The 14,517-nt window shown below is 39.1% G+C and overlaps 1 protein-coding gene across 3 annotated transcripts in view; it reads left to right on the top strand.

The window, feature by feature from the left end:
* COL5A2 (collagen type V alpha 2 chain) overlaps nucleotides 1–14,517 on the top strand; it is a 187,042-nt gene that overhangs the window by 131,744 nt on the left and 40,781 nt on the right. For all 3 annotated transcript variants that reach the window (XM_065069845.1, XM_065069846.1, XM_065069844.1), the window contains 8 exons: nucleotides 503–735; nucleotides 3,428–3,460; nucleotides 4,128–4,160; nucleotides 4,825–4,878; nucleotides 8,823–8,933; nucleotides 11,359–11,436; nucleotides 13,448–13,492; nucleotides 14,028–14,081. In XM_065069845.1, the coding sequence (XP_064925917.1) occupies nucleotides 11,374–11,436; nucleotides 13,448–13,492; nucleotides 14,028–14,081 (162 nt within the window). In that variant the 5' untranslated portion in view covers nucleotides 503–735; nucleotides 3,428–3,460; nucleotides 4,128–4,160; ... (1 more) ...; nucleotides 8,823–8,933; nucleotides 11,359–11,373. The remainder of the gene's footprint in view (nucleotides 1–502; nucleotides 736–3,427; nucleotides 3,461–4,127; nucleotides 4,161–4,824; nucleotides 4,879–8,822; nucleotides 8,934–11,358; nucleotides 11,437–13,447; nucleotides 13,493–14,027; nucleotides 14,082–14,517) is intronic.

The raw sequence follows: 14,517 nt of genomic DNA, 5'->3' as shown, positions 1-14,517 counted from the left end.
AAACACTGCCACGTCTGCTCAACACTGCCGTAAGTCTGGCTGTGTAAGGTACCTGCAGCAGGGAGCAGGTAGCCTATGCTGTCTTGTGCAGAAGTCTTGAAGGTTCCTGTCCCCAATAAGATATGCCCAACGCCCTGCGCACAACAGTTCAAAAGAGCAGACACGTGGCAGGAGTTCCTCAACACAGTTAGTACCCCACTGATCAGAAGGGCTTCCAGAGACTCGGGAGGCAATGTTCATTTGATACTGTGGTTGGTTTGTGCACTCATGTTGACTCTATTTTACTTCTTTCTGGTCAAGAAATAAGGTGGTAAAAGAAGAAAGACATTTAAGATGGCTGACGTTTAAAAGTCCTCAATATCACATTCAGCTATGCTGGGGGACTGTTTTCTTTGTGTATGGGATGCTGCTTACCTCCAGATGTGATATTTCTTTGTCCAGACCTATTCCTCCTTTGATTTCACAGTTGGAAAATGTAGTGTTTGTTCTCTCTCCTATCTAGGAGAAGATGTTGAAGAAATAGCCTGCACTCAGAATGGCCAGGTGTACCTGAACAGGGATATCTGGAAGCCCTCAGCATGCCAAATCTGCGTCTGTGACAACGGAGCGATTCTTTGCGATGAAATCCAGTGTCAAGATGTGCTGGAGTGTGAGAACCCACAGGTGCCTCCAGGAGAGTGCTGTCCTGTGTGTCCACACACAACACGCGATTTTGACCCCGCCATTGGTAAGATTGCTTTCCAGTTTGCTTTTTTGAAAAGAGAGACAGCCCAAAGAATTAGGAGCTTCAGGATGCTGAAATTTCTAATAGTGTTTCCATGGTGGAAGTTTAAATCTGAAGAGAGCAGATACTTATCTTGTGTCTTGGGTTGCAGCTGAGCTGGCTCTGAGAATGGTATTCTTCTGACTATGAGTCTGATATAAGCCCAAAGGGCTTTATAACTAAAAGGTTGATCTGAATTCCATCCTGATATTTCAAGGAGGTTGAATTCTGGCTTCTTCTTGTGGTTCCTCTGGAACTGAAAGATAAATATATTACGATAAATATATGTAATAAACATATTAAGAGAAATATAGATTTACTGTATAAATATATATCTAATAAAATAAGTGCATGGTTTAACAGAATGCTCCATTTGAGGCCCCTCCAATAGATAAATAAATGTAAACATTATGTGTAAAAAGTAAATGTAAACAGTATAAAGTGTTTCCTCAAAGTGGAAACATGGACGCATGATCCTTGTGTGAGACAAAAAAAAAGCTAGCATCAAGTATAATTAACCCCCTGTTTGCATACTTTCTATGGTATACCTTAAAGATTGTGTCTTTTCCAGTCTATTTATTCTTCCTGGAAGGAGTTAGGTGAAGCAATCCCCCTTCAATTTTCCTAAAAGAAAATCTCTTTAACTTGCAATTAGTATTGATTAATACTGTCTGTTGCATTTTTTGAACTGCATTCCATATATAATAATTAAAGCAATTTCTTCAGGAGTCATAATTGCTGTTAATTAGCTTAATATAGAACAAAGTAGTGATAAAGAGCCTGTAGTAGGGACTTGTGTAATGTTTCCTCAAACCCAAACAAGATAGAATGCACGTTTCTTGGAACTTGCCCAGCTCCCTGTAGGTGATACATCGTCTTCTGTGCATCCAGGGATGGGGATGGCTCTAGCTGTAACACCTGCACTCAGCTCTTACCATGATCTGTCTCTCAGAGCAAAAACATTAATTTTTCTCTCTTTTCTTCTTTTGTCCTTCTTAATAGGTAGAGGAAGAAAGGTAAGATTCCCTTTACATTTTTAAAAAATGTATTACGACTGCTAAAAGAGTCTATAACATCTCCTTGGAGCACTTCACAGAAATGAAGAATACTGAATTCTTTCCTCTTGGTCTTACTCAGTGGCTAGGGAGATTGCAGTCCACATGGAAAAAATGCTGAGATGCAGGCAAGAATTCTCATCTTAGTATAGAGAAACCCCTGCCTGAAAATCCCTGCTGTCTTTGTTAAAGGAATTCCAGTTTGAGTGGTTTGGTTGTGCCAAACTACTCTCCAGCAGTGCCACAAAATGAGGAAAGGGACCACTGGGTCATTAGAAGCCAAACTATTAAAACTTTCAGCTTGGTTTTTGATGAGACTTGGCTGCTCAGCTGCTGAAATTGTTAAAACTTTGTGTGGGAGGCACGTCTGTATTACGGTGCAAGGCATTAGTGCGTGGTGTCCAGCTGTCCTTGTGCTAGCTTTGACCTACCTAGTTGAGGTATCAACCCCAAGACAGCTGTGTGCTGTGCTGTGCTGCACGTGGGCTGGAGCAGCTGCACAGGTGTAACACATGGCTGGGACGTGGGCTTTGCAGCCTGTTGTGCCTACAGGCTCAGGTATACTTAGGGGAGCCTAAGAGATACCTTGCTAGGCAAGCTTACCCCAAAACTGCTCTGCCTTCTAGCTGGTACCTTACAGCATCAGTATGATGAGCTTCTATGCAAAGTTATACTTACAAATTCAAGTTTTTAAAAATGTTTTATGTTGCTCTTTGGTTCCAAGGGTTCTTTGAGGTGATGTGTACCTGCACAGAGCCACACTTCTGTGGGCAGCATCACTCACAGTATGCAATTAAACCAAGAGAAGATCCGTTCTTACAGGAGAAATAAAAATGCATTCTGATAAATGGTTTTCGAAGATAGTAAGCAGCTACAAGAAATAATTGAAATAATTTTTAGGTGATGAAGTATTATACACTGACTAAAACAGCATAACTCTATATGCGGAGGTAGTTTATGGCAATAAATGGGCTGTAACCAGCCTATTATGACTTGATAAACAAAGCAGAAAAGTTTTTATATTTACAAAGTCCTCCTTTTCATCCTTAATAAAACAGATACGACAAACAGGTCTAAACCTCATTATTTTATGTAACACTTAATCATTGTCAACAGATTCAGCTCAAAGAGAAGTCAGAAGGCAAATGCTGTGTCCCTCACTCTGAAGCTATGCAAAATCATTTCGTGTTCTGTCCATACACTGCGGATGGACGTGAAGGTTTCTTTGCATCCATAGGTTTAACGATATGAAATTTAATTTAATACCTTGAAGAAATGGAATCTGAATGCTGCTCTGGGCTCTACATTTCATATGAATCAAATAATCTAATAACAGAACTACAACATGTTTTCTAGTACTTGAATATCGTGGTAATTTTTTAGTTTGCCTCTTCTAGACAGCGTATTGTGCAGTTAGTCTGTTAATTTATAGCCTTCATTTAATCAGTGTCCATAGTCGTTAAAAATACTATGAATTATCTATCTCCGATACTTTAATACAGCTTCAGTTATAACCTTAGAGAAGTCTTAGCATTGGTGAAACTGATATAGTTAATTGTATTTTAATTTGTTTTCTGCCATCTGATGTTTTTGTATCTTTTTCCTACAGGGACAAAAAGGAGAACCTGGAATAGTGCCACCTGTGAGTCTGATTTTTTTCTTCATTTGTCAGCACACCCTAGAAGAGTACATTTAAGTGCTCTAAAGCAGAATTGCAGTAATTAAGGAAATACAACAAAAATGGGAATGAACGTAATTAATTACACGTTTTCACGCATGTAACATTAGAATTTCCTGTCAATTGCATTTTGGGAAAATATCTTATTGAGTTAAATCGTCATAATCTTTATTGTTATAGGTAGAATTTTGTGAAGGTATAATGGTAAATTAGTGTTTAGTAAGTGTAGAGACACTTGAGAAAGCTGGTGAAATAAATTGTCACTTTCCATCTTTATGAACCTTTTCTCACATGCCGACAAACGAATCAATAAGTTGAGATTCAATTATCGTAATTCATTTATTTATTTTGTCTTTTTTAGAATAATAATGATACTTCTAAGATTTTGCTCATGTGGCTTATAAAAAGACTCCAAACTGGAAAGAGATAACCAGTGACATCTATTCCTCCTCCGTTCCCTCGTCTCCTGCCCCGCCCTTTCCCCCCCCCCCCCCCAAGCCTTGCAATTTGCCTGGCACTTTAATATTCTCTCTTGATATTTACTTTTCAATACCTAATTTTCTGTAGGGTAGTCATGACAAATATGGCCATAATGTTGTGTGGTAACTTTCATTTATATTGCCTTTTTTAGGTTTCAGGAATACGAGGCCGCCCAGGACCAGCCGTGAGTATTTTTTGATCCTCTGTTTCTCTGGTGATAGCATTTTCCACTTTATGCCATTTCTCTTTTGTGTCATGAGGATGATGCAAAGGAGGACTCTTCAGTGCCTTGTAGCGGGCGTTGTCTGCAAACGCTGGCTTTCAGGAGGCAATGGGATTATGGGATATTTTACCAGTGTTAGGTCAACGCACGCCCTAAGTGAACGGATGTGTGCCTGGAGTGCATGTATGAATATGTCTGAGGACCTTTGTGTGAGGTTGGTGCTGGGGAGTGTTTTTCTAGCAGGAGTAGAAGGAGATGCAGGACACTGCCTGGCTGTGGCTGAGCAGGCAGAAATCCTGGACTAGCAAAAGAGTCTCTCAAACCTGTACATCTCTGCAGTAAAAGCCTCCAGCATGTAGAAAACCTTTGCTAAATTAACCTGTGGAGCACCTGAGAGATGAAACCATTTTGTAGGTTGCTGCATCCTGGTTCCCTTCCCTTTAGAGCAAGGCACAACTGACAAGAAATATTGAATACTTGGTGGTTGTAGCTGTTTTCTTTATGATCAAGTGAAGAAAACCCCCGCAGATTAATTTTGAAATAAGCATTGCATTTCATATTTTCAGAGCTTTATTAATAGTTAGCTAGTTTAAAAGGTACTTAATATTTGTAATCTTTCTTTTAGGGACCTCCAGGCTCACAAGGACCACGAGGAGAACGAGGACCAAAGGGAAGACCTGTAAGTTACTAAATATCTCAGAAATTAAGTACTGCAGTAACCTTAAAAGGTTAGATGGCTTTAAACTGTCTCCATGTCTTCTAGAGTCACCAGAACTTACCTCATATTTTCCAAGGATCAGCTAACAAACAGAAAAATGTTTCTGTCGTGCCATTCCCTGGGTAGATTGAAACCTGAATACTTTGAGATAATTGGCAGGTTTAAAAAAGAACAATTCTGGAACATCACATTTGCCTGTTTAAAAACTCGCTGACTTTTTGCTGGTTAGGACTGTGCATCAGAAGCGGTGTGAACTGTGTGGCTCAAAGTATTTCAGAAAAGGCAAAGCTCAGGAAGTTAGCAAGAGTTAATATATGACTACATATGTTGGTATGCTGGTGAATAATATAATCAAGATTGCTCAGTGGAAATAAAGACTTCATAAGGGAATTTCAGTGTCTGCATGCGGAGAACCACAGAAAGGCCAAAAGGGAGTGCTGAAAATGCCAAAGACGACACGTTCCTGTTCAAAAAGCTAGGTCAAAGAGCAGAAGCTGCTAAAAGCAGATTTTCAAGAGTTGTAGCATTGTAATTTCTGTGTGGATATTTTCCTTTCCCTCAGGATTGAGCAAGCCAATACTGAGTTTAGGTATAGGCCAAAAACTGAGTCCTTTGTGCTGTTCCTCCAGCGAGTGCCTGTTGTCTGTATATGGTAATGACACTTTTCCCTAAAGCAATAGAGCAAGTGTGTATCCTCCGAGATGGATGCTAAGCCACTGCTGCTCTCTAGACCACCATAAGATGCTTGTCTGATGAATGACTATCAAGATGTGTAAAAGGATAATGGAAGTCGTTGTGAAATCTTGTGGTATGCAGAGGAATCTTGACTGTGTTTATAGAGAGGTCTGAAGTGCTTTACTACTGTGCAGTAGTATCAATGAAATGCTAAATAATTTCTGATTCTGTGTCATGCATCCCTTGTATGTGTCTACAGAGTGGTGGCTAGAACCACCTAAAATACGAAAAGGCTGTAAATAGTTTTGAGTTCTTTTGACACAGGTTATTAGAGTGCTTTCAAGGAATATCGAGGGATTAGGAACCTGTCAGCTTCTTTGAAAACATTACGTCAAAGGTTCTGGTGAGCTGTGCATTTGTCAGAACGTAGGTCTGCGATCAGAGAGCACTGCTTTAGTTACAGAGTGACTGCTAGTGTGGGATTTGTTGTGTCTGCTTTCTTTCCTGAGAGGTTTCTCGGGCACTGGAACGAGCTGCCTGGGGAAGTGGTGGAGTCACCGTCCCTGCAGGTGTTTAAAAGACCTGTAGATGTGGGGCTTAGGGACATAGTTTAGAGGTGAACTTGGCAGTGTTAGGATAACGGTTGGACTCAATTATCTTAATGGTCTTTTCCAACCAAAATGATTCTGTGATTCTATGAAAAAAAAAGTTAACTCACACCTGCAGTTTATGTTATGAAAACCTCTTCTGCACTTTGCAGTTTGTTTAAAATACCTCATGGAGCAGTTAATCTTGTACAGACACCCTTTATAAAATGAGTTTGGGTAAATACATTACCAACTGGTGATACTACAAAACACACATTTCCAAACCTTTTGTTTCTTTCTTTGGATATTTTTTTTTTAGTTCTTTAAATGGGCTCCTACTTGATTAGTGAGGAGAAGGAATTCAGCCTTGCTTGGAGCCTGATACAATTTCGGGTATTTACAAAGGATCTTTTGAATATGGAAAATAAGCTCAGAACCATTGATATGTTTTGTTTCAATACGGATTTACACTCGATTTTAATTGCAGTAGCAGTCAAAACAGATGGCAGTTTGAGAGTGTTCTACCAGGATCTGCGTTTCCTTTTATTGCGTTACAGGCAACCCGCCCTGAGCAGCGGCAGCCCCAGCTAAGAGGCCAACGGAGCCAGTTCCGTGGTTAAACTGTGCCACCTCGTGGCCTGTCTGAGAATGGTTTTCCTATTTTTTTTTGTTTTAAACCTCGCTGACCTCAGACAGTGAAAGAAAATAAAAGGACTTTAAAAAAAATAAATAAATTATACTCACGATTTTAGTACCCCCTCCCCCACATTTGTTATATACCACTGGTTAGTTGCCACCTGCAAATACAAACATGCTTTTTGGGGTGTGGGGTTGCAATGTTGCTCTTGAAGCAGGTTGATTTTTGGTCACCAAAAACTACATCGTTTTCTTAAAAGAAACAAAAAAAGGACCCTTTTCTGTATCAGATTTTGTTAAGATGTCTTGGTTTGAATATTGAAAATCAGTAGCTGTAGGCAAGTGTCTTTTTTAAAAACGTTTAGCTTTGTTTTCTTTTTACTCTGAGAACAAAGGAAAGAAGAGAACTCATTGTTTTCCTCCACTGGACAGTATGCACTTTTAGGTTTGACAGTGTGTACTTCTGTTTATAACAGAAATATTAAATAACAAAGTTTTCTGCTAGAACCTTCTGCTTCCATCCAACATGCACAAATCTTCTCATTTATTTCAGAGTACCATCTATTCACAACTCATTCTGCTAGTAGGGGGGTGTGTGTGTGTCTACATGCATGTCTGATAAGTAAAATATTTTCCCCTGATTGCTAGAGTTACAGGAATTTCAGAGCATAAAGACAGATCAAGAAGTGACAGGACAATGGGAAATGGCCTCAAGTTGTGCCAGGGGAGGTTTAGATTGGATATTAGGAAAAAAATCTTCACAGAAAGGGTTGTCAGGCATTGGCACAGGCTGCCCAGGGAAGTGGTGAAGTCACCATCCCTGGAGGGGTTTAAAAGGTGTTTAGATGAGGTTCTTAGGGACATGGTTTAGTGCCAGAATTAGGTTATGGTTGGACTTGATGATCCTGAGGTTCTATTCCTACTGAAATGATTCTGTAATTAAAACAATTAACTCATTCACTGGGAGTTTTCGGGTATCCTCTTGTCAGTGCTGTCCCAGTGTAGCCATTTCCCAAGGGGCTGCAACCATACTAGTTCAAACCATAAAAGATCAGACATAATTTTCACTGAAATGTGTCGCAGACTGCAAGGAAAGCTCATCTCATGGAAATACAAGCAATCTGATTATAATTATGTTTGTAAAGATGATTCACTGAGCCAGGCTTCTAAAGTTTTTTATTTAAGGGTCCTTATAATAGAAGAGCTCATTATACAGTATAAAATTCTTCTTTGCTATAGTCAAGCATTTTCTTTCTAATGGTGAAAGCAGTAGTGACAAGCACTTCAAAGTCTGTATTTATGATTGAAGTATGTCTTTATTGGCCCTGTTGCTAGTGATTTTGTTCCACTAATGTTTTAGTAGCTTCTTCCATATTTAATTTTGGTGCTGACACAAGATAAAGTGAATGCAGTTTAGGAATCAAAAGTGACTGATCAAAATGGGAACAATGGGATGGCCTCCAGCCTATTCTGCAAATACTAGCTAGGGATACCATTGACACCAAGGGACTTTTTTTTTCCCCTCTGTATTTTTGGCAGTGTAACTATGTTGAGAGTTCAGCAACAGGATGAGCTGCCTAAACCATTTATGATGTCAGGAGGCTGTAAAAATTCAGCCTTATGCTGGAGTTTCTTAAGCATGTGTATTGTATGTACAATAATCTGAGCTATCTGTGTTTTAGAAGTAAATTCTTGATATTCTATTTTGTGTGTATAGCCAAATAGTTTTTCAGGAACAGTATTCTCTAGTATGTAATGATAGGAAGCCTGAGTATCTAAAAGAGCCTGTGGGAGAAGTTATTGCAGTTTACTTGTATGTTGAATTCATGACTAGTTTTACCCGGTGCTTCTAATCTGAAGGTAGGAACAGGTCTTGGGGGATGTTGTTTGTTTGAGGATCTTTCTGTAGAAACCCAGATTTATCACAAACGAGGCAGTTGTTTGCTAGTTATGATGATTTTAACAAATACCTTTGCAGAGTGTTGGCATTTCTGATTTTCTTTCTAGGGTCCTCGTGGTCCTCAAGGGATTGATGGTGAACCTGGTATCCCTGGCCAGCCTGGTGACCCTGGTCCTCCAGGGCATCCAACACACCCAGGACCAGATGGACTAAGCAGGGTAGGTTTTACACTTGCTTTAGTAGAAAATGGAGTGAGTGTTGGGCCAGATCCACGTAACACAGAGAGTAACTTCTCTTTGCTTCAGCGAACACGGAATACTCTGGCCACAGTTCATCTCTCCCAGTCATGAGGGAGAGCAGCTAGTGGCAGTGCAAGTTGTGCCAAAAACTGGGGCAATTTGAACGTGAGAAACCTCAGAAAGGACACACCTTTTGCAATGGATTTTAGCATCTGGAAAAGCCAAGGTGCCCAAATCTAAACCCCTCAGTAGAGTTCTGTTACTTCCACATGACTTAAACCCAAGGGGTCTGGGCAATAGCACAGAGAAACTGGTGTACCAAATCAGAACATTAAAAAAGAAAAAAAAAAATCCAAGATGAATTTTAAATAACAGAATAACTAATGAGAGAAATTAAAATGTGGTTAAGTATACTTTTTGCTGGAATTGTTTAGACCAACACTGAGAAGATTAAGTAAGGAATTGTTTGTGAAAAGCAGTGCTAACCAGCTATAGATACAGACAATGTGTTCTTGCAACTTTTCTTTCCTTTTTTTTTTTCCTTTTCTTTCCCTTCTCCAAATTCTGTGGAACACTAAATATGATGGATAATAAAATACATATTTGAATTTTTCAAGTATATTCAGTTACACATTTGTTGCTATTTGGAAGATATGTTGGTTTGATTTCTCACTCCATTGTTCCTGCAACATTACTGAAAACAGTAGTTACACTGACAATAAGCTGAAATATTTGTGGTAGGCCAACAGCTTGCAAGTTTAGGCAGCATTCCTTGACTTAACCACCTTTCCAAGTAGTCCCAAATCTAGCAAATTCAGCCCAAGTAAATATCTTCAGCACAGAGGAATCCCTTAGAATCACAGAAGCACCAGGATGGGTGTTAGACCATCATCCTTCATAGATTTCGACAGAATATATGAAATAATAGGTGTGGCCAGAAATCTAAGACATTTTTGGTTTTCTCATGGTTTAACCCAAGCTAGCCACATGGTTTAACCCACGTAGCCACTCACTCATCCCCTTCCTAGTGCCCACCTCCCAGTAGGGGAGAGAATTGAAAGGGAAAGGAGAAACTTGGACTGGGATAAATACAGTTTAATAAAATAACAAAATACTAACACACTGCTAGTAAATATACATATATATATATATATATAATAAATAGAACATAAAATGAAAGATACTCAATGCAATTCCTCACGAACTCCATCCACACTAAGCACACTAAGTCCCAGGAAGTAGCACCTTGTCCCAACAGCTGATCCCAAAGAGAGAAAAAAGAGGAAAAAGGCTCCCCTGGGGCTGAAAAAATAGTGAAGAAAAAAAATGTGCAAGAGAGAAAATGCCTGAGAGCGAGCAAGAGCAAGAATGCCTGAGAGAGAGAGATCGGAAGATCCCGACTCCTTAAATGTGAAGCATGATGCTAATGGGATGGAATACTCTCATTGATCAGTCTGGCTGTCAGTCAAGCTCTGCCCCACCCATGCCCCCTTCCTCGCTGCCTCACACCTGTGGGTAGAGTGCTCAGTGTCCTTGGCTCTCAGACCAGAGCAATTAAAAACATTAATTCTGTGCTGGGGTGTTATCTCTTGTTCTCAAACCAAGCCCAAATAATGAGCGTGCTAGCTATGAAAAAAAAAGATTTCTAACTGCACGAAGAAAATTAACTCATTTTCAGTCAAACCAGCACAGGTTTGTATTCCTTAGATTATCTTAGAAGACTTGAATGCACATTTATGCTGTTGCTCCTTCTCAACCACTGTGAGCTCTGGCCTGCCGCGATTGAGGATATTTCTCTGAATGAAGCAAAATAAAACTGTTGATTTCATTTATGTGCTTGCAGAAGAAGGAGGGCACTGGAGGTTCTCCCTACTCTCATTTGTCTTTATGATTTGGCATGAACAGCATTGGCCTTCAATTTCGCTGGATAAGGGCAACACACTTAAAAAATTCTAATTTGCAATCATAAAATCAGCTACATTTCCATTTACCTTAAAATATTTCTGAACATGAAGCACAATAAGTGAAAACACAACAGAGTCTTAGAAGATGTGAAAGAATATTGCAGGTGAAGTTAAGGTGTGATTTAAATTTGAAGGTGGTAAAAGAAATCTAATTAATTTTGTAGGAGGCTTTCCTATTTTTAGGTTGTTTTTCCGTTTGTTTGATAAGAAATCAAGATAGAGATAGAACAGTAAGCAACAAAATGATGCATTTGGCTGGTCTTTGAAGCCTTAAACCTCCTCATATTTACAGGGAACACAACTTGTAATGATTAAACCAATAATTTAGTTCTTAGCCATGCAAAGCCAGTGTAAATGATGAAGATGCAGTTGCATGGATGTTTGCCTTATGAACCATCAAAATGACTGACAGCTAAAAATCACCCATCTTATTTTTTCAGCCATTTGCAGCTCAGATGGCCGGACTGGATGAGAAATCTGGACTTGGTAGTCACATGGGACTGATGCCTGGTGCAGTGGTAAGACCAAAGGGGCAGAAGTGGAGTTCATATGCAAAACCACAAAGGGGAATTAATTCTCTTCGACTTGCTATGCCTCTCTAGAACCTGGAAGTACAGTATATTTTAGTGCCGTTTTGCACAGTACCTGGAAAAAAGTGAAAAAATATTGTTAAAATGCAAGCATTTCCCCCCCTACCTCTAGCCTTCTTGTTGTCTTCCTTCCCTCCTTCTGAAATACAGCAGCTACTGACACTAAAGTACAAGAAAAAAACCAGCTCCTGGATTCACTGCAGAGTAACTGAAAAGTGTCAGGTATAATGCAAAGCAGAATAAACAAATAAGTAACTTTGAAGGCTTCTTTTAACATTGTGACTCCAAAGACAGTTATTTTTGGTAGTAATTTTAAAAATTATATGTGAAACCAGCTGTTAATTAAAAGCTGTTCTTTATTATTTTAAGACAGACATCCTGTTTCTCCAGTGGGTCCAGCTTTATCATTGGCGTCTATCACTGTTTAGATATGCTCTTTACTTTTGGTGCATGGGGGATTTAATGGTAACGCTGAAATTTTTAACCGTCTGTGGAAACTGTTTGACCACCCTAAGCTGACTCTGCTAGAACTCCTGGGGTGGTTATTTTTGAATATTATCTCTTTTCACTACACGTATTGTCACATTGTGCTATCTTGAAGATACTGTTACCCTCTTTGCTGTTATTTTTAATATTTATTCTTAGGGGAACCATCCTTTAGTGATTGTACTGTCCATGAGTTTGTCTACCTGAATCTTATCCCTCCAGGTCCCAACCTGTAACCATCAAACTCACTTTCAATAGAATTTGAAAGATTCCAAAGATAAACCTTGGGATTAACTTTTGCAGTGATTTCTTAGAAGAACTTGGCTTTTTCATGAGTGTCTCTCTTCAGTGAATTTGCTGTCTGCAGATGCAATGATACGTTTTACCAGTCTGGCCTACTTTATTGTCCTCCATCTTTTTGCTTAATCCCTTCACTCAATTCATCTCGACACATTGTATCTCTTTTGTTGTTCTCAAATATGATTTGTCTTAATATCTCTTTTGAAGCATTTTTCAATGTCTACGTCTAAGGCCTTACACAAAGTCTACTGAAGTCAGTTGGCACTCACTGTATTTGGATTGATTCATCATGTTCTCTGATATCTTTTTACTTTCCTTGTAAGCTGCGTAACAGACAGTCATTCAGCTGAACCATTGTGTTTTGTTTTTAATGTTGATTAGAATTTTTAAGTGGCCTATTACTCACTCTTCTACACTTGCCTCAGAAAAAATTAGTAAACATTAATGAATTGTGTGTAAAAGACACAGATCTTGAGCCTCTGTCAAAATGCACATTATTGTCTGCTATAGATATTTTTGTATTGCTAATAAGCAAGAGAAATACTTTCAGAGAAGATAGTGCTTACTTCATAGTATAAGTTACAATTAAGCACGAGTTTTTTCTTAAAATCCCATGAAACTTTTTAAGGGGAAATCTGAATTTTGTGTAACAAACCACAACCATTTGGAAGCTGTTTTGGTGGTTTGTATGATTCATGAAAATATGTACTTCCATTGCTGCTTCTTGCTGCTCACGGCTGAGAACAGCAGCGTGAATTTATTTTGTCATTGATTCCATTATGAGATGAATCTGAGTAATGAGATTCCCTTCAAGGGAAGACTATTCGCCCCAACACTATTCTGTTATTACATTTTTTTCAGTGGATCTGTGCAGGCAGCCCGGTTATTCTGACTGATTCCAGGGACTGCGAGGTTCCAGCAGGCCAGCAAGCCCGTATTTTCAGCCACTAATGAATTTACACTTCTGTGGCTTTTTGAGTTTGGAAATTTCTGTTCTATGTACTTTTGTATTTCATAACATCAGTCTCCTGAGTTAAAGAGCATATAGATGTTATCATGGAGGTCACTATCAAGCTGTGTTGCTGTCTTTGTAGGATGAATGTTACATAGGAAAGGGTACTTTCCAGTGTGTAACAAATTATGTTTTTGATAGGGTCCAGTGGGTCCAAGAGGTCCTCAAGGTCTCCAAGGAAAACAAGTGAGTAATTTCACCTCGGCAGATTTCAAATAATTGGCCAGAGCTGAAGGGAAAGCACATAGTAACTGGTGTGTGTGAGCATCTCTGAGGCAATGTCTATCTTCAGTGATGCACAGATGAACACATCTTCGTCTAGAGGTGAAGCTGAACGTGCTACTCTCAAGAGCCCTGCTCCAGATGTACTCTGTACAGAGAAATTAACTCAAAAAGAGCAGTTCATTAGACCTTTAACAAGGTTTTAACCCAACACACATTTTTTTTAATGAGGGAACAGAAATGAAAATGGTGACAGTTCTGGTTTCAGTATTGGCATGGTGTTATGTTTCCAGTGGGATTTGTGTAGGGCACAGGATTTATCTACACCATGAAGGATTTTAGTATCCAACTTCCACTCATTTTGCAATCTGAGCTGGTTCTGCATTAGAATCCAGACTGTCCCACGGGCTGTGATTTTCCTGATCATAGATTTTAATTTATATCCTTATATTTTTACTTTTGGGAATTTGTAATTGTATTCATCTTTGATTAATTTTAGGGTGGTGCTGGCCCCACAGGCCCACCTGGTGAACCTGGGGATCCAGGACCTATGGTAAGACTAATAAATACAAACATTGCTACAATAAAATTTCAAACAATATATTATACTTCTTTACTTTAGAACCATTTTTTTTTTCGTGTTGTCTCGGCCAAAGCTATTAAGTAACTTCAGTCAAGAGTTGTGCTGTTCAAAGCGTGTTGTCCCAAATCAGTGAACTTGAATTGGTTTTGAATGTCATAATAATGATTATAGTATCAATCATTATGACTTTTCCATTACAGACCTGAGGATGGTTAAGCACTGGTAAAACTGTACCTGGTAGTGTAACTTACAGAAAGGAGGATAAGACCTTTATTTTTTGGAGGCAATAAAATGACTCAAAAGCAAAAGTAAGAGCCAGAGATTTGGATAACAGCAACTGTGATTTTTTTTTTTCCTCCTAAAGAATGTATCTTAGGGGCAGGATGGTTAGAAAGAGCACTGCAAA

This window comes from Columba livia, chromosome 7 (assembly GCF_036013475.1).
Source record: "Columba livia isolate bColLiv1 breed racing homer chromosome 7, bColLiv1.pat.W.v2, whole genome shotgun sequence".
Lineage (NCBI taxonomy): Eukaryota > Metazoa > Chordata > Aves > Columbiformes > Columbidae > Columba > Columba livia.
Note: the sequence above shows the minus strand (reverse complement) of the source record. Positions and strands in the feature narration are given on the sequence as shown.